Source organism: Copadichromis virginalis, linkage group LG8 (assembly GCF_057382275.1).
Source record: "Copadichromis virginalis isolate Kocher_CV1m ecotype Utaka linkage group LG8, C_Virginalis_male_GT1.1, whole genome shotgun sequence".
NCBI classification, from domain to species: domain Eukaryota; kingdom Metazoa; phylum Chordata; class Actinopteri; order Cichliformes; family Cichlidae; genus Copadichromis; species Copadichromis virginalis.
The window spans coordinates 12867486-12887934 of record NC_140625.1 but is presented as its reverse complement, the minus strand read 5'-3'; the positions used below and the strand labels follow the sequence as shown (position 1 = coordinate 12887934).

The window sequence follows — 20449 nt, the reverse complement described above, 5'->3', positions numbered from 1 at the left end:
TGGGTGTGTGTGGGTGTTAGCCAGTTCCCGTTGCCTAACAATGTAACTAACGACTGTCTCACTTTTCTGTCCCATCTTCTCTTAACTTCTACTCGCTGTATCTTTTTTTTTCAAAGGGTGAGGCTGTTGATGTCCTCCTCCTCCTTTCTTGCTGCCCCTTTAAGTTATGGGTCACTCTATCATTAAAAGCATCGCTTCTCTCTAAAGAAGCTCGCGTGTATTATTCAAACTTGATCACGAACCCTCACATCATTAAATAAGGGACCAAGCTGAGTTCTCTCTATCACTCAATGGGAGATAGGTAGGAGGTAATAGCACAACATAGTTTCAGAGTTTCCCTGCATACAGCATGTATGGTGTCAAAGTAAGTATTCCCTCCTTTGTTTTCCTTGAAGGCCCCCTATTAAGTGTATTTCCTAACTCGTGTTGCACAACGAGCACGCTTTAGCAATATCCTGGACAAATACGAACAAGAAGAGCATTTATTTCAAGCCCACTCTGCCCTCCAACCGAGGCTCAGAGAAAAATTTTCAAGGCAACCAGAACGACACTTTGCAGCTACAAAGAAGCAAAGTGGGGCAGCGAAGCCTGTAAATATGTGGCAACTTTCTCTGAAGTTTATCTTGGCAAAGGGCAGCCCTTGTTGATGGCTCGCAGAAGTATGTGGTTGGAATTCCAGACAACACAGTATAATCGCACTTTCCAAGTCTGCCTAAATACAGTGTGGTCAAAGATTAGACATGGCCCACCTCCACAGGAGCTGTTAAGGCTTTTCTAAAGTTCACGCTTGGCTTGCCAGCATGGTTTGTTAAGAGTTGATTGTTAATTTTCCTTTGGTGGACAGAGATAGAGGAAGTTTTGACGGACAACACGAAATGCGGCTTAAACCGTAAACTGACAGGAGTTTTTAGTTCCTGTTTTGCTTTGTACACTGGTTGCTTGTTTTAAAATTTTGGTGGTTATGCATGCAGTGATTTGGCACCGGTTAGCACTTGCTTTAGTTTTTATGGAGGTCAGTATGTCGTGCTGTTTCTTGGAGAGACTGTAAGACATGGGCATTTTAATAACTACACCCTTGATATAGCAGAAACAATGGGAAATGCAACGCTGCTCCTGCTATTTTCTCTTTTCTTTGCCTCACTGTGTTTAGATTTAGGCACAGTATGTTTGAGGGTTATGACTGCAAATTATCTACCTCCCTCGATGCAGGCTAGTGGAAGGGCAGTAATGCAAGAAACTGAGAGCATATGAACAGTTTCTGTTTGCTGAATGCTCTCCTCCCACCTCATAGTTTCATGGTGGATGATGCTGGGAGGTATTAAATGAGCTGACTGAACGGTTTGAAATGCCCTTTTATAAGATAGTGGGATGTGCCTGATGGTATGGGCTGCAGGGAAGGATTTTCTTTCTTTTTTTGTGGGGGGGGTTCATTTGTTTTCCTGGCTGGTTGCAAAAGATGTGAAGCAAGGTAAGGGAAAATGAGAGGGGGAGGAAAGGAGAAGGGCGAGGTGCTGATGGGAAATAGACGAATGGCGTGCCAGTGTCAGAAGTGGTCATGTGCTGAGGAAAGACTAGGGGAGAATGAGAGGGAGGATGGAAGGAGGGCTTGACTGATTAACCTGTTTACCTCCATGAAAATGCTCCGGGCGCCACTCTGATTAAAGTTCAGTCTTCCATCTATCATCGCCGTGGCCGGCTTGAACCTTCAGAGCTGCCGATACCAAACACTGTCAAAACGATCGAGCCTCCAACCCGCACCACCTCCACACTCCTCCAGCAACAAGCCTATTGCTCTCAGTCAGCAGCATAATTTGCATCTTATACTTGTCACTTCTTCACTTGTCAGTAAACCTTCAGTTAATCTTCTCTCTGTCACTCTTTCTTCCTCACCTGCTGAGTTTGTATGTGTGTCTGCCTTTTTATCTACTCCTTCCAGTGTGCTTCTGAGCTTCTTCCTCTGAAGACTCCCCGGGAATGGTCCTTGTGTGTCTTAGCCCGTTTCCTCCGACGATGTGCTTTCCCAACTCGAGGCTTTTAGCACCTCCAGCATAATACGATTACACCCGTTTGGGGACAGGATATTGTTAACGGCTTTCTATAAATATCCTTTCCAGTCCAGTCACAGTAGCACAGCAGCACTACAAGCGGACCTGATGCAGCGATGGGCAGAGGCGGGGGCTGCACACGGTGTTCTGGCCACTCAAGCACAAATGTTAGCCCTTTAAAAGCTTTTTGCACTGTCCTAAGACCAGACGGAAAAGTAGAAGACAGGGGTTGACAATTAGATTTGAGTATGGGCCATAATGGCTTCCTTGCAAGTGCATACGGGTGCATCGATGCAGTAATGACTGTCTGAAAGAGACTTTATTCTCTACGGAAAAAACAACATCCTCAGCCAAACAACAATAATTTGTTGTAATTTTGATCATCCGAGGAAGAAGGAAGTTGGGTAAAGTTTTGAAATAGCCTCAAAGTAACTCAGAGACCATAATGGGGATAATAAGAGTGAACATCCCATTCAGTAAGATTATTACTAGATTGTTATCTGGCAGTAATTTGGGTTTTTTGATAGTTCAGACCCAAACATGCTTCATCAACATCAGCCTACCCAGCAAAACTTGTTGGAAAGACGTCGATGATGACTTTTTCGGCCATGTAAACATCTCTGAAGTTTGTTAAAAAGCAGGAAGGAACTCTTCCTTCTCTACAGCATAGCAGCTCAATCCTTGATTATACTTCCCCTGTCCACAAGTCTGCTCTGGTCCATTTGGGTCAAAGTGACAACAATTTCATCTTCAGGTGGTGAGGACAGGGTTTGCACGTATGTCCGCGTCCCTGCCTGTTTTTTTTTTTTTTTTTTTTTTTTTTTTTTGTGACCACATGGACTTGCCCATGGAAAATTTCCCTTACAATACACCAACGATGGATGCGCCCCAGGTGGCGAACTTCAAGCGGACTTCAAAGCGGAATAACAGGAATGACTATCCAGCCTTTGGCTCTCTAGCAGTCCGTGTCCATAGTGGTGTATAATCAAGGCTTAAGTCGAGCAGCAGCTTCAAGCCCAGAGCTTCTAGCTTTGAGGTGACATTGTAAACTGCTGCATCCCTCTGATACCTTAGCATATGAAAGTTAATTTTTGACTGTCTGCAGCTTCCACTTTTGAATCAATTTTAAGCTGATTTTTAGCCGTCTTGGATGTGTACAAGCCACGTACAGCTCTAAACACGAATTGGTCCCTGTTTGTAATGAAGTTGGAAAATCTTTCAAATTGTTAATAAAAGCCCCGAAAAGGCAACTTTAAATGTTGAACTTTTTTCATCGTGCATTCCGATATAGAGGGATGTCTTTTTAATGACCAAACATATCTCAGAAAACAACATAAATGAAAGTTTAAGTTTCCAAAAACTGTGCAAAAGGTATAAATATCTAAAATCTCTTTCTTGAAGATATAAGACTCTTTATTCTCTTATTTTTACCAGAGCCAGACTGCTGCTTTCCATCAGAAGAGTTTCCACAAATAATATAAACTCACAATGTTTGAGTTTACAAGAGTAAATATCCCTGCAGGGCATCAGTGATATAGTAAACCCGGTATTGCTTATGAATAATATAAAAAGAAAAACAAACAAATGTTTTTTATACTAGACCGCATCTCCATACTACCCGTCCTGTGGTGTGGAGTCAGTCACAGTGGTAACTAATATAATATATATATTTTTCATTTTGCTTTAAATTTTTAACTGTTACATTTTCATACTGATTCAGTTAAAATGATGTGATTTTTGGATTGTTTACAATCAGCAGTTTCCCAGTAGATACAGCTTTGTTACAAATACATGAACTGTATTGTTTTTAACTTTTTAAGAGTGTAATTAATGCAAAATTTAGACGTTAAACAAAAGCTGGAAAAAAAAAAACACCAAACAGTAACAAACAAATAATAATCCGTCCCAGTTCAGATCCTGTCGTATTCCAAGAAAACCGTGAAAATGGATTCATTCACAGATTGCAGGGAAGTATTAAAGTATTAAAAACCTCGATTTCACTCTCTCCAGTGTTCATGGGCTTCTTTTCCTCTCGCTTCTCTGCAGGATGTGGCGGAAAATTAGGTCAGTGTGTTTGATCGCGCTTTCGCCCGTTCCCAGGCAGTCATCCCAACAATTTTATTGTATAAAACACTTCTTTGTTTCCCCCTGCTCATTCTCTGTTTCTTCCCTTCGGCCTCTCTCACGTTCTGTCTCTCCTGCTGTCAGTGAAAATTGACTGAAAACACATGGGCATCAGCTTGCCCAGTTATGCCTCAGCACACAACAATACTTGGCGTTGTTCAAACCAAACAGCAAAATATAAGCAGCTTTCACCAAAACTATGCTTCTTGCTTTGGATTTTCCAAATGCAAATGGTTGCATTTGTTTGGGATTTTTAGCTGCTTGGATTGTATGGGGAGGATTTATTGTATGCATTTCACAAAGATATCAAAGATAGTAGGACATTGTTCTTAATTCTGAGCTGATCAGTGAATATGAGCATGTACATAGAGTGTTCAGAAAACCAGCTTAGAGAGTGTTATTGCTAACCCTGGGGGCAACAGGAAAGGTCTGAGGTGATTTCTCTTCAGCCCAGACAGCCTATATGGTGTTACAGCAGCCGGTGATGGACTGATTTAATCCCACTGATGCTGCTCGTAAGACACAGGAAGAGGCAAAGTTACGCGTGCATGCACACACACACCCACACCAAGTCACCCTTTAGTCATAAATGTGGTCATAATGGAGATTGTGCATGTGTGTTTGTGCGTGAGGGAGACAGAGAGAGGTCAGCAGGGCTAACCAGTCCCCTGGCTGTTCTCAAGGTTAATGTAAGACTGACAGCAGCCACCGTTAGCAACCTTCAGATGGTTTCCACCTCCTATGTGGAGAGATGATTCATCCTGGTGGCAGCAGTGCATTAAGATGTAACCGCTTACTCCCAGGTGTCACTCACCCTTTTAGACAAGAGCCTACATCATAATTTTACATTTCCTATTAACTCGTATTATCTGCGCTCAACCACAATGGTCCATTAAAGGGAATAGATGCTGCCGTTACTGCCTCATTCGCACATGTCACTCAGCTCTTGCTATATGTCGTTATTTCATGTCACGCCACTGTCTGTTAATTGAAATACCACAGGCATTGTCTGTAAGGTCCATTACTGGGGTGGGGGTTAGGGGCGAGAGTCGTTCCTAAGTGTCGGCGCGGCTTTAGGCGCGAGCTCGTTAATTTATGTTTGACTTATAAGTGCACGGAGAGGTGGGGGCGGAGGGGAGGTGGGGGTAAATGTAACCAAGAAGAAATGCGCACCGGCATGTCGAAGTCTCATCCAAGCCATTGAAAACTCATTTACATGTTAATGCAAAGTCATTAAGCAGATGCTCCTATCTAGTGCTGGTTGATGTTTACCGTCTTACTCAAGGACACTTTGGAGAGTTGTGTTGCAGAGTGAATGAAAAGAAAAAGTCTTAAAAGTTTTCAGTTTTCATTGTTTTAAGTTAAAACATTTCGTTTTTTTGTTTTTTGTTAATGATATGTTTTTAATGCAGATTCATTATATCCGATTAGCACAGCAGAAGTTTGTGCAAATTAGCGAGCAGCTTCTGCAAGGCTGAAAAGTGCAAACTGAAATGAATTTTTAAGCTTAACTTAAGAGGGAGTTATTGGTTGGAGGTACTGACGAGGATTAAATCCATGCAGCATGCAGGATTTTGCAAATAGCAGTACCAAATGGGGAAGGTTGGTGGTGATGTTCGTATGAAGAGTGATGATGTTGTTGCCTTGGTGTCAAGCGAATGTCAATCAGTCAATTAGCCAATCAATAGTCATCTTGCGAGCGCCTGAGGACACTGGGGGAAGATCTTCCTGAAACACTTGAATCAATTAGTTTTTCACCTGGGCCACAGGCTGTCACTGGGGTGTGTGATCCACTTATATCCACGTGTTTATGTTCTTTCTTTGATGCAGTTTTACAGCATTCATCCTTATTATGTGGGATTTTGTGAAGAAGTCAGTGCCTCCCTCTATTTTCTTCTTTTTTCTTTTCCACATGCTCGGATGCCAAGGCATCAGTTTGCAGTGCCATGGGAAAAAGAAAAATGATTAAATTCAGTTTTCCCCTTCATTCCTCATCCCTCATCCCTTTCAGTCCTCCTCCTCCTCGTCTCTCCATTTCTCCCTTAATGGAAAGCAGCATTCCTTGGCTGCCGTCAGCAGCTATAGCCATCCACACTATAACGCAGTTAATAGATAGGCCTGGCAGCTTATGGAGTCCATGCATTTTTAAATGTGAGTTTTATGACTCCTGAAGAGGAGGCAAGGAAAGAGAGCCAGGCATATGCTTGATGCTTTTATGTGTGAGAAGGAAAATGGAGGACAGAGGCATTAGAAAAGATTAGTATCATAATCTTGCTCGTGCTCGCTTTCACTGTTTCTCTCTCCTGCAAGGTTGTTTGTATCTGTCGTCTTTATGTTTCTGCATTGTTTGGCGGGGGGAGGGGGGCATTAGTTATATAGCTATACAGTGTGTGCATTTGGGTTGTATATGTTCCTAATCTCGCAGCTTTGAGTGGGCCAAAGGTCATTCTAGAAATGCCATTCTCATTTAGACAGTGTTGGGTTAGTGATGGATGTGTCCTAGAGAGGTCATATCAGGATGACCTGCACTTTATAGGGCTTAATCTGTGTATGGACTGACCCACAAACCCCTGCCTCTACTCTTCTTGTCATATAAGCATGAAAACACATGTGCAAATGCTTTAAGTGATTGCAGTGTGCCCCACATAGTGCAACTGTAGGCCTGGTTGTTTTGCAGATGGCCCTGGTGCTAGGCTATGGAGATTTTCATTTCCCCTCAAGAGGTAAAAACTGCCTGCATGGAGTGTCATTGTGGTATGAAACGTGCACAAAAACACAATGGGCAGCATTGTCATGGAAGGCTGGTGATCCTATACTGTAGCATGCAGTTGACATGGAAATTTCAACCCAAGTCTGCACTTTAAACATAAAATGACATCACTAAGTGATCAGTGTAAGGTGAAAAAAGAAAAAAAAAAAAAGCCGTGCCCTCATTCATTTGAATGGAGCCAGTCTGTCGATGCAGAGGGGCTGCCAACAAAGGGGTCTCGGACAAAATGACTCAGGGTTGTCTGGCACCCGCCCTAACTTTTGCTCCAGTGTAATGTGATGTCATCTGGCAGAGGCTTCTGTAGGCCAGAAAAGCACACATGGATGTTAGATGACTATGTTTGCTATATTTCTTTCTCTCTGTTTACCTTGCAATCACCAGAATGGAAGACAAAGCAGCTGAGGATGAGATTATTGTGCAAGCCTGCCTGTAAGAATTGTCAGACTATTGTGCAATGTTTTAGTGTCTGATAAACCTCCTGCTGGGGTTGCTAGAGCCATGTCGACTTTTCGATACCTTATATAAGGTATAAGATGAGAAAATGTGGTTCATCAGTATTGCTTGCTGTTGGGTTACATAACCTCTCTGGGCTAGTGTTTACAGTTCTCCACTTACATTCTCAGTGCAATCCTGTTCCTAATCTCCCTCCCAGTGTGCAATCAAACCACGCCACACTTGCAAGTTCTCCTGTGACAGCACTTGTCCACATTTCGGTTTTCATGGAAACTGATTTTTGGGTTTTTTTCCCCCCAAACTGGCTATCATTGTGAGTCATGCTTGGTGGTCACCTCTTCTCCTCTGCTCTCTGTTTCACCAGGTGAGTGTGGTAATGTCGGGGAGGGCTGGGGTTGCGGGTAGAACAGATAACAGGAAAAATGGGTGGAGTGAAGGAAACTGCGCTCAATCTGATAACAACTTATTGTCAGTGAGGTCAAAACAATGAAAACGAGTTTTTATCGACGTACTGCTGTTAACTTTAGGGAAACGCTCAGAACTCATAAGTAACTGGTTGTCGGTCAAGATCTGAAGCATTCCAGTCCTGTTTGGCTCAACTTGAGACTCATGAATCGGTTCAAAATCAGCACATTTGAATCATATTTATCTGAGTGTGGTTATTGTTTGGCAACAAGAATAATAGAATTGTAGCCGCTGCATGTTTTTATGTGACTTTCTTATAAATTATTCATGAAAAATACCTTTATTTATGTGAGCTAATGATGAGCAAGCAGCAGCGTGAACAAGTACACTAGATGCAGATATCTGACCTTGACCTAAAACTCTGGGTTTGCTGATGTGGTATAAAGTCTGATCTGTTATCAGTGGCCTGCACTATGGCCTTTTTTACTGTTTTACTGTAAGTGTGAAAAACAAATGACTATACCCACACACACACGCACAGTTCTAAACACTATGCGGGATCATTCAAGTAATTGAAAAAAGCTGTCTGTAAACAAGACTCAACAAGCCTGGTGGAAATACAGGACACTTAGTTTGGTGAGTCAAACTGGCTTTTTGCCATGCATGCACGTGGACACACACACACACTCGCCTTGTGTATGCACACTACTTGATATCAACTAATCGCACACTTTCACAATAGTGACTGCAGCACACAGAAACACACACTCAGACACTCCTGTGCAGAATTGTGGTCACGCATGAGTGCGTTTAAAGTCACACATTTGCACATTGGGATAGGAAAGTGTTAATTTGGTCAGAGTCATTTTTACTTGTACTATACTTAAAATGCTGATTATTTTTTACACCTCAACAGACCAGAATTTTTTATTATTATTTTTAAATAAAATATCTACCTATTAATCCTGGTATTGTCTGCGAAGCTGCTGCAGGAGCAACAGACTGTTAAAGGGGGCACACCCGCTCGGAGGAACAGATCTTGTTTGATCCTCCAGTGGGCAAGCAAGCAGTATAAACAGGAAGGGGCCCTGTGCTTTAGTGCGTCATTTGCTCTCGTGTCATTGGATGTTCTGTGTTGAAATGTGCTGGAGTGTTTCACATAACATTGTTAGCCCGATATCCTGGATAGGTACACTAAGGTGACGGAGACAAAAAAGTACCAGCACAGTGGATTGAAACATCCTCTTGAGGCAGCACAGTGATGCGGATGCCTTGGCGACGGTGCACGTGTCTTTGAAGTGTTTCGACTGTAGATATACTATAGACACGTGTGTATGTCAGCGGGTGGTGGGTGTTGACTGTTCTTCTTCTTCTCAGAAATATAGACTTAATTTGTGTGAAGCCTCTTCCACTACCTGGGACAGGTTTGAAACTAGGCAAAGGAAGCCACTACACTCTCTTGCTCTCATTGTCACATACACGCTAATGTACTTGCTTACACATAGATTTGAGCTCTGCTGCTTTCCCCTTTCCAAAACAGCATTTTGTGTTGTTACCATTCAGCAGAAAAATGCACTCTGCTCTTAAAATGATTCTGACTATACAAATGGCATAACTCACTTATACTCTGAATAGGATCCGGCCAGTTTAATCCAAATTCCCGGAAAGGCTATTCACGGAAATTTATGAAAGCACTGCACTTATCTTAAAAAAATAAAAAAATAAAACACACTATATCTGTGTGTGGCACGGATTTAAAATAGTGTAGTTATTTGTGCGTCCACGTGTCCTTCAAAGAGCGCACGTTTTGTCAGATAAAAGATGCAAGTGACAGAGCTTAGAAGAAGGGATCGGCAGGACAGTTACCACATGGTTTGTGAGGCATGACTGAATGGATGGAAGCAGTGTGCGACTGTTGGGAAAGAATAACATGCACTGCAGACCCCAGACCGCAGGAGGCATGACTCCCTCACCACGAGGAAACCTCAGGGCTTTCTGCTCCGTGTTCTGTTTGCTCTTTCTTCTCTCCTCATTTAGTTGTCCGCATGGTGTCTTCTCCTCTCAGATGCGCAATTGCCATATTGTGTTCTTCCTTCCATTTTTCACTTCCTCTTCCAGTTCTTCTCCCTCTCTGTCTAAATTTACTCACTTCCTGTGTCTCCCACTTCAGAGCGCCTTTAGCCGTCCTTCTTGCTCTCTTCGATGGTGTGTTACCCCCACCATCACCACCGCCACACCCCTCTCGCTTGGCTCCCTTCCCTGTTTTCTTCCCAGCTCTCCTTCGCTCACCTCTCCACTCTTCATATTTCATATTAGGCAATCCTTTCCATGGAGCCAGCTGTGTAAACAATAGGGACCAACCCTCCATGTTTTCTTAGAGCGAGAGAAAAATGGCGGAAAAACCTGGACACAAGGAGCTCGCCACACGCCGTCCACACGGATGATCTATGGCCCTTTGTCTCTCCGACCTCCTTTGAGCTCAAGTGGGATTTTCTGGGCAGCGATGTTGGTTTTTGTGTGTGTGAGGTTTGAGTTTGAAGCGTACAGGACGGTGTTTATGCAGGTATGGGAGCTTTCTGTTACCATAGCCCCTGCAAATATCAACAAAGTTGAAACTACAGTGAGTCACTCAAATGCAAACAGTCGAGTCATCCGCTGATAAATATGCCTGCAGTTTTAGTTTTGACAGCAACTGCGTTCTCGCTGCGTATATTTCAGCGTTCTAATCTTCAGACGCTCACTTCTCCTCTGACTCATGCCTAGTTTTCGTATCGATTAACAGAATGTGATGCGAGTTTACGTCGCATGGCCTACCCATATTTAGCAGAAGCACTGGCCCATCTTACTCTTCTATCTATAGCTCCGTAATCTGTCTACACATACTGTCAGCAGCCTATTTTTAAATCAGTGTTCCCAGAAGTTGCCACTGTTCCAGGGATTCAACCCGCTTCATCTTATTTAAAGGGTAGCTTGGCAAGCAACTTTAGTTGTAGGTTTTAGTGACTTTGGTTGACACAGTTAGAGAATGTGTGTGTGTGTGTCTGCATCTGTCAGGGTTTGTCTGTGCGTATGCGAGCTTTGGCTGTGAGTCTGCATGCATACACGCAGGTGGGCAGATGGTCCAGTTCTGCACGGACAGCCACAGCCGCGCTCATTTTGCGTGAAGAAAACAGGCCACCGTCTTACCCTGACAAGCGCTCAGCTCGTCTCTGGGTTTTATTTTTTGGTTTTTTTTCCAGGTGCAGTGCTTGCTGGCATTTGAGATAATTAAAGGCTGACCTTTCTGAGGTGAGGCAGAAATGTCACGCAGCCTGCTCCACTGACAAGTGGATTCACCCCACAGGGAGCCTCGGTCAAAACAGCGGAGGATTCTCACCACCTTTTAGAAGTGCACTTAGCACCCTTTAGCTTTCTCGCGCCACACCTTCTGACCATCATCATCGAGAAGTAGCTCCCACCTCCTGCTCACTCTCCCACAATGCATCAGCAAGCTGCGATTCTGACCGTCTCAAAACTATGCAGGTGGAAGAAGCAGCGAGGTGGATGTAATCATTTACCCTTTCAGCTACTGTATATAAAAGTAGCAGTACTCTTCTGTGTGGTGGTTTGGCCAAAAAACATGAATTACTGACGACAGCACTTCAAATAATGCATCACAGGTTTTTTGGGGGGATTTTGGATGAAAGGGCCACTCATTTAGCATTTTCTGTTTGAATTAAATTCTTTTATTATTTATATAGTATCAAAACGCGTCAGCTTCCTTGCCACCTTCCTTGGACGAGGTGAGAGCACTGTGAGAAAAACTAGAAGCTAGAAACAACAAATAACTTGCAGATCAGAAACTTACAGCTTCAGAGCTTAGCAAACAGGTACCGCATGGGAGAGAAGAAGAGACAAAATTCACGATGTGCAGTAGAGGTATATTAATGCACGATTACAGCTCCCCAGTGGGAAGTCCACCCAAAAGCCCAGCGCTATAACAGCTTAACTAAGGATCAGTATGGCTCAGGGTCACCTGATTGAGCCCTAACTATGTTTTAAGCCTAATCTTAATAGTAGAGAGTTGAGCGGGTTCATGTGTCTTGATCCAAAACTGGGTGCTGGTTCTGCGTGAGAGTAACCTGATAGTTAAAAGCTCTGTATCCTATTGTACTTCCAGGAAGCACAATTTAGCCTGCGCTTTGAGAACAGGGTGTTCTATTGTTATAACAGGTTATTAGAGTAATAGGTAAATGGAAACAGAGCATGTCTCATTACACTTTTGTCCCATTGAAGCCTTTTTATTAGACATTTTAAAGTGCTTTAGAATTAGAAGTAGGGTGATTAGAGCCAGCAGTCTTCCCGGATTATGTTTACACTGGGAACAATCACAGACTTCTTAGTGTGGTCAGAGAAAAAAAAAGAGAATGTTCTTAAGATACACAGTAAATGAGCAGCCTTCATTAATAATGTAAGTGTGTTAATGTAGGGTCTTTTAAAATGTTCTATCTGAGTTTATTTTGCCAGAATAGACTTGAGAGTGATTCCACGTGTAACCTGTTTCTGTTTACATCATAATCAGCCAGCACCCACCCCTTTCACTGGACCTCACCAAACACGCAGTCTGCTCTTTATGCAAAACCCCTCCCATCTGAGCTGGTCATATACAGTAAATGCAGTGTACTGTAGAAACTCCCCCGGGGCACAAAGATGTGCAAATGGGATTTAGCACTCAGACAAACCTCAATAATCACATGCCACACAGGCTGTACACATGAGCACACACACCGCTCCCTTATACCCACGCACTTGTTGATATATTACATAAGCATGTGTTTTTTCTTGTACACCCCTGTATGTAGTCTTCACTGTCTGAAACAAGCTCTTACAGCTCCTCTCCCTTTTAAGCCAGCTTTCTCCTGATTGGCTGCTCCTCACAAACAGAAGGTTTAAAAAGGAAACTGGAGGGGCTGCTGTGTACACAGCTAGAGCTGTGTGTCTGATATTTTTCCTCTTAACTTCATACAGAGCTTGGAATAGAAAAACTGCCTGTGCTTTGGATTCACAGGAATTGCTGTCGCTGACCTCATTAGTTGAAACTTTAGTTTAATATGAGCATTATCTACAGTAATGGTGTTTATATGACAGCAAGTAAGTGACATTTGAAAAAGTATAATATGTACACAGTCATATCGAACATGCTTGTTTGCACTCACACCTGACGTGCATATCCACCCACGCTGCTATCCTCGTGAAAATTTTACTGCATTGTGCTTGAGTGACTTCCGTTACATGTGCCACTGCAAAGCCATACACATTTTTTGTTTAGGCCTTCACTGTTAAACAATGAAGTGCGGTGCTGTAGGGGAAGTACCTAAAGGCGGTTACAAATGTAAAAGCATATATGTAGCAGTATTTCTGTCTGCACGTGCAACAAATCATCCGCATTTCACTGACATGCATGCAGCAAAGTGTTCAGAAGGTAGCAGGTGTTGTTGCGAGTAATTGAGCTGATGCAGTGTTTATGGCTGTAGAGTATTTGCTTTTGTAACCTGTTCTTTCTATGACTGGTAAAATCCCCACAATGCACTGCATACGTTTAGAATTTAGTTAAAAGAGCACTTACGGTAATCACAGGTTTGTTCTAAGATGGGTTGATCCTTTATAATTATGCTTTGTGTGGCATTATCATAACATGTGGCCCATCTTCACTAAACTCACTGGTATCTTTGCTGTGTCCATGTGCTAAGTCTTGGGGTAAAAAAAGAAAGGAAACAAAAAAATGGTGTCTGTGTTACGCTCTAACTCTGAACTCCTTGAACTTGAATACATCTATGTTTATCCACTCAACAGAATCTCACTATACGTCATGTATTCGCATTGACCATCTCCCTTGGTTGCGTCTCTGTGTTCGCTGTCCGCCCGGACCTCGTGCTGCCATTTGCTGGCTTTTCTGATTAATTCAGTGTTTTCCAACACATCCAATTACATTCTCTCATGACCTCTAACCCTTTCTTCCCTCTGCCTGCTACATGCCAAACATAGTTAAGACCAAGTGACCCAGAATGTTTGTTTATTTTTCCTTCTACTGTAAGTGATCACATACTGTACATTCCCCCTGGAGCTGGCCTCCATGCTAGATCTTGCCTGTGTGCGTTTGAGCATTTTAAAATGAGTTTGGCAGATATGGGCGAGGAAATCTTAGAAAATCTTTAAGAAGATGTACATTAATGGGCTGAGCTCTAGGCCCACAGTCTCTGTGGATTTGTCTTGTGATATGACACATCACGTTGTGATGTGTCATATCGTGTCGTGTTGTGTTATATGTAGTGCCGACGTAGGACAGTTTTTCCAATTTCATTGTACTACTGTACTATGTATGACTGTGCAATGACAATAAAGAGTTATCTTATCTTATCTTGGCTTTGCTATTGCATTACTGTTTGATGTTAGACTTTTGCACTCTGTCCATAACTGTTTTTATTCCACATCTGTCCACATTTCTGCTGTATTAATGTAGCAGATGGGTGAGTTAATTTTTTTTATGTGCCATACAGAAAAATTTGGTTTCAGTCTGAGATCTTGAGCAAATACACAATAAAAGAGCAGAAACTGTACAGCATTAGGCACACGACTGTTCCCCTTCTATCTTCATCATATCGATGACCTCTCTGTGTTAGGCATATCATGCACATAAATCACTGCCTAACCCACCTGCCACAGAGATTCAAGAGCTGCCTGACAGAGGGGTGGAGGAGATCAGATTGGGTGAAGTGGAGAGAATATATGCTCGTATTCAGATGTTTTAAGATGAAGTGTGTGTTATTTAACATGCTAGCCACTGCAAACACAGAGCTCACAGCTGTTTGCGAGAGTTGTGATATGTATGTCGACAGCTTTACCTGACTGTGGTATGTGCACCTCTCACAGCAGATTAGACAGGTTTTCAGGTGAGTCTCAGTTCCTCATGTAGTGGTGTGTGTGTGTGTGTGTGTGTGTTTGTTTGATCTCTTTTCCCTGTGATTGTTCTGTCCTGGCAGAGGGGATTACCCAGGTAGTCAGCTACGTTCTGCCTCCAACTGTTGACGCTTGCAAGTATGCACGGATGAGTGGAAAAATGACTGATTGTATAATGCCTTTGAAACGCTTCAGCTGCGACAATCAGTCTTTGTTTACATGCATCAGAAAATGCTTTTCTTTAGCTCTCAGCATCAGACATGTGGGCTTCGTTCAGGAAACGCTCCAATGCTCACAAACAGCGCAACATGTAAATTGTTTTTGGGATTAGCAAATACGGGGATTTAGATTATTGTTATTAGGGGTTGTTAAGTAACAAAGACAACAAAATTCACTGGTTGTATGTATTGTGTGACTTGTATGGTTAGATATGTCACATATGAGCTGGCTGTTTTGTAGTTTCCTGACCTGAACTTTATTCCCAATTTTGAGAGTAGGATGCTTTCTGTTGTTGGCAGTTTACATTCTCTAAACAGTCCAACCTAACTATGAATCAAAACACAAGTGAGCAGAAGCTTTGGCTGCCTTTAGCTCAGCCTACGCTGTTATTATCCCTGACGAAATGTAACCAAAGCCAGTCATTCTGCAGCCATGTTTATTTACTGTAACATCAGCAAAAAGGAAATGCACAACAGAGTCGGTGCAGGTGAACAGTAACATGAGGTCCTGCTTATCATTTAGTATGACTTTTTATGGCACCCATATGAGGCAGTGTAATGATAATGGTGAATGAAGTGGCCCATTTCCAGTCTATGGGTCTCCCATTGTCCCGGTGAGTTGCAGTTCCTCATTTAAAGTATCGGTTCAACGTTTGTGGCCTCCTTAGTTTATTAGATTAAAAAAATATATGGCATTGCATCACTTCAGTGTGCACTTTCAGCAATGCTGTTGCATTTTACGCGATTGCAGCAAGGTTCAATGCAGAATGTATCAAGCCAGTGTTTCGTAATGCGTATTGTTGTGTTGTAGTCTGAACCAGATGCAATATCCTGATGGAGATTGTTACTATGTGACTCTTAACTATTTTTTTTAGGTCAACAGGGGCTTTAAAAGCAAATAAAACTATACCTAGCTCCCATGGGCTGTAAAGGCTTTCAGGCTCTCATGTGCTCATCTCCTGACCACCATACACACCAGCTCATTGTGACAGAATGACTGCATAGCACTTTGGCCTTGGAAGTCCAAGGCCATGTAGTCTGTAGTGAATAAACTCACATATGTTTGTAAAAATCAAAGAATCACGTGACTAAATATGTTAAGAGAAAAGAACTACTAAATAAAAACTTTCCAATTCTTAAAACTTAAACCCCCTGTTGAGTGTTTAAAACGTTCGTGTAACTGTTCATGTTCACAAACCAACTACGTTGTATACAAATACACAGAAGAAGAAACAGCACTTTTATTTGAAGTAAATAGTTGAATCAATCGCCATCTAAATGGCACTAAGATCAAATGTAGTATGATGATGATGATACAGACAGTGGGGGAACATGACAAGTAACATCAGAGTTATCTATACCAAAGTTATATGGTCTATTTTTTCACCTCATTATGTCGTCGTCCCCCCTTTCCTAAATTTGTTATTAATCTGTACATCTGTGCATGCCTCTCCTGTCATATATCCCAGCGCTTTCTGTACACCACACAAGTGGAAACAGGCACACGAACACGTCTGACTTAACCCTTCTCTCTTTACAGGAGTTCATCCATGATGTCGCGGTGTAATTCATGCTAGAGTGCTACATTCCTGCTTCATGCAAAGACACATTCCACATGCTTCTTTTCTTTCTGTGAGGCATCTGTGTGGTTCGAGTTGTTTTACTGCTCCGCATCACATCCACTGACTCATAAAAAGGTCATTATGGTTTAAAAAAACAAAACAAAAAAAGTTTGCTCATTTTATGATGAGCTGTTTGGGATAAATGGCTTTTCTCATATCCCTGTGTATATTGTGATGCTAATGTACCATTCTATGATAATTGTTCTCCGGGTGTGTAGATGTCAGCGCGCTCTTGCCTGCTCACGCTTTCCGTGGTGATTACAGGTCTGTTTGTTCACGTCTCGCTCGTAATTTGGAAGCGAACTCTGCAGCAGGAGTCTCGAGCGGTTCCCAGAAATGCCGCCTTGGGTCTCACCTCTGGCTTCTGCAACTGGTGTAATTAGCAAAGTTTTCTTTTGCGGCGCTCTCTTCATTTATGTTTTGGCTCGCCTCCCACAGTATTTGTACTCTGTCACTGTTAATGAGCGAGTGTGTGAGCGCACAAAGCTGAGAGGAGACATCACACACCCACTGCTCGCATCGCAATTTTAACACTCCATTAGATAATTAAGGCGGATGGGGTGTTTTTGTAACGTTTCAGATGAGACATTACCATTAATTAGTGTCAAAAGAAAAGCACGGTTTTGCTCAAACACTTAAGTACAAAGGGAAGTGATCTCTTTACCTTGCCACTGAAGCACTAAATGATCTCCTTTTCTCTCTCTCTCTCCTTTTCTTTTTTTTTTTTCTTAGACAGAGGCTCTGCAACTGCGAACAGGGGGCCCATTCAGGGAGAAGAGCTTTCTCCTGGCATCATGTGATCTGCACTTTTCCTAGGAGCGCTCTGCAGTTGAAGAGTGGAATGACGTCCCCGTGAAAGCATCACAACCACTAGCACCCCCATCACCGCCATTGCCGCTCCTGACTGTTGCCATCAAAGTGCACCTCTTCTTGACTCAACTTGCCTCCTGTCTTTCTCTGCCTTCATCTTCGAGATAAGGAATGGCCGCGTTACTTCCCAACACCTCTTGCAAATAAGACCGTTTCACAATCCCAGAGAAAGGAAGGATAAAACGCTCCACATTCCTCCTTTATACTTCGGCCCCATTTTTCTTTTTTTATCTTTTGTGTCCTTAGTAACTCAGCCCTTAACACACACACAGACACACTCACCCACATACATTCGCTAAACCCAATAGGATTTTGCGGCCATTTTCAGGGCAACCTTGTGAACCTTAAGGAGATATTTTCTTTTTTCTTTTTTTTGCAAACTTTGCCTGTTGGAATATCTTCTTACCCAGCATCCTTATGGGGGATTAAATCCTTACAGGAATCCATACTGACTCCTGACTGTGGCGCTGTTGCCTCTCAGTGAGGGTTTTTTCTTTACCCCAGTGAGGTCTTTTCGTGACTTGTAGGTGGACTGAGCCATCATGGCTGGGAAGGGCAACCCGGTGCCGGGCCCCCACCTCAACGGCTTCCCCGTGCCCACCTACTCCTACTTCTTCCCCCACATGTTGGGGAGCCTGTCGCCTCCAGCCCTGCCGGGACTGCCTCTCAGTGGATACAGCACCCCCTCACCAGCCAGTGAGTAGAGTTTGAGCAACTTTTCAGTTTTCTCTGCGTTGGTTCGCGTTTTGCATGTGGAAGTGTTTGATGCTCTGGCTGTTGTGCAGGTTTTGAGTGACAGGAGGTATGGAGATTTACTTTCCTTTGTGCGTGTGTCCTGGTTTCTCTGCGCCGCTGTGGCTCACAGTTTCCGGTACAGCTCGCCTGCTGTGTGTATTTGCGTACATACTCGTATGCTGGTAAAAAACACTTTCATCTCGTCCTGTTTAGATCATTCTTGTTTGAAAGGTGTGTAAGTGTGTGTTGGTAAACAGACACACACACACACCCACATGCCCATGTCGCCTCCAGCGCTGTCCTTAATTTACAAACCCACACACACGCATTGCAACGTCAACATAGATCACAAGGAAATGAGGCAGGACAGCCAGAAAGGAGCATTGTTCATTTGGGGAACACACATTTGGCAAGTGTTCCGAAAGTAAATCTCGGAAATACTGCCGCAGACAGCGTTCTTCTTATAACTTCTTTATGCAATCCATCAAAAGCTTCAGAGCGAACTGGCAGTGTTGCTTATTAAAGTAGGACTTGGTGGAAAAAGTACTTGTTCAGAAGTAAATTAAAGTGTTAGTGGTTTATTAATTCAGAAAATGGAATGGGAAATATGGTTAATTGTGAACAGTGGTAGGAAATAGAACTTCTAATGTTGAAGATTTTACAATCTTCATCATTTTTTTTTTCTCCAAACTAGTTATGTTATGTTATAGCTGTTTTTTCCACAGCTTTGGATTCAGTATTTGGACTCAGTCAGGCTCAGTCAGGGGGAACAGTGTTGGTGGGTTAGTTAGCGGTTTGTGGGTGTCAGTTAGGATAAGATATTTGTGCATGTGTCCATATGTGCGTGCAGGCTTTTCTGGCATTCAGAGGTTTCTCCTTAGTTTCACCACATTATGGTGGTGCTGTGATTGGCACTGATAGGATGAAGGTCCTGCATTCAAATCTGCTGTTATATTATATTGAAAGCTAGTTCTAATTTGGCAATAGGTGTGAATGCCCTCTGATAGACGGGTCCAGGGTTTATCCCATCTCTCACCCTGTGACAGATAGGATAGCCTCTAGCCAAAGATGCTGGCGTATAACTGCAGGAAGAAATTGTTTGTTTTTTTGGGTAAAAATTGGAACGCAAAGGTTAGCTGTGACTGAACTTTCAATACAATGTGAAAGAAGACTGAAAATGAAGATTGAAAAATGCTAGAATCAGTCACCATATATCATTGGGCAGCCATTGTGTCATTTAATCTTTAAGAATACATCACATTTTTCAAAGGTCATCCAAAGAATTTTCTCAGAGCATACTGAAGTATTTCGACCTTCAGTCTAAGACAAATACGCTGAAATAAAACAAAGTACAGGGAGAGCTGGCAGCTTTCAGAGTCTCACAGTGTTGTTGTTCTTCAGTTATGCTAATCTCCAGTAAAGGTTGAAATGACTGCAGTGGTTTGACAGATTTATCATTTATCTTAAGAAAGTCAGATTTATGCACTCTGTACAGTTTGTATACTTGATCTGCAAAGTAACTTGCAACTACAGATCACAATATTGTGAATTATAGATGATTATAGGTTGGTGGAATTACAAAGGTAATAGATATGTATGGTAAATGGACCACCACCACTGTTTACAGAACAGTAATGCGCTTGGACAATCTCTTAATGTGCTAACGTAGAGGGAGCAACAGAAACAATAACTGAAGCAATGAAGTCGGTCAGTTTGTGTGCATTAGTGTGGACAAAGCTGTCAAACCCTGTGCTCACTCGCACAGGTTCAGAGGGGGTCAGCGTATTGACTTTCTATCTGCTGGAGCTTGTGTTGGCAGTCAGGGTGGAGGGAAGTAAAGAACAGGCCGTGCCCAGCCCAGTCACTCCCACTTCCCCAATACCAGATACTACACCTCACCACATAAACTGGAGCGCTCGTCAGATTCCTCTTTTTTTTCTTTTCTTTTTTTTTTTAAAAACGCTCTTTGCAAGCGTGCGTGCGTGTGTACATTCCTGCATGTGCGTCTATGCACGTCCGCGTGTGTATCCCTTGTCCCAGTGTTTGCCATGTGGGGCGGCAAGATTTCTTCCGTTTTGCCTGGACAAACATTTCCTGTCAGTAAACACTGGAGAGCCAGGGACACCACAGTTTCCTGACGTGCATGAGTACACATTCGCACATGCACACACGGACAACATAAACACAATCTTTGCCCTTCATGCTGGCTCACTTTCTCACTCGTGCTCTGCCACGCATGTAGATAACTGCAGGCATAATTCACACATGCTC

General features: G+C 42.8%; 1 protein-coding gene across 1 annotated transcript in view; it reads left to right on the top strand.

Moving 5' to 3' along the window:
* Positions 1-20449, top strand: part of raraa (retinoic acid receptor, alpha a) — a 139420-nt gene that overhangs the window by 44829 nt on the left and 74142 nt on the right. The window contains exon 4 of the mRNA XM_085465865.1: positions 17306-18139. Within this exon, the coding sequence (XP_085321991.1) occupies positions 17986-18139 (154 nt within the window). The 5' untranslated portion in view covers positions 17306-17985. The remainder of the gene's footprint in view (positions 1-17305; positions 18140-20449) is intronic.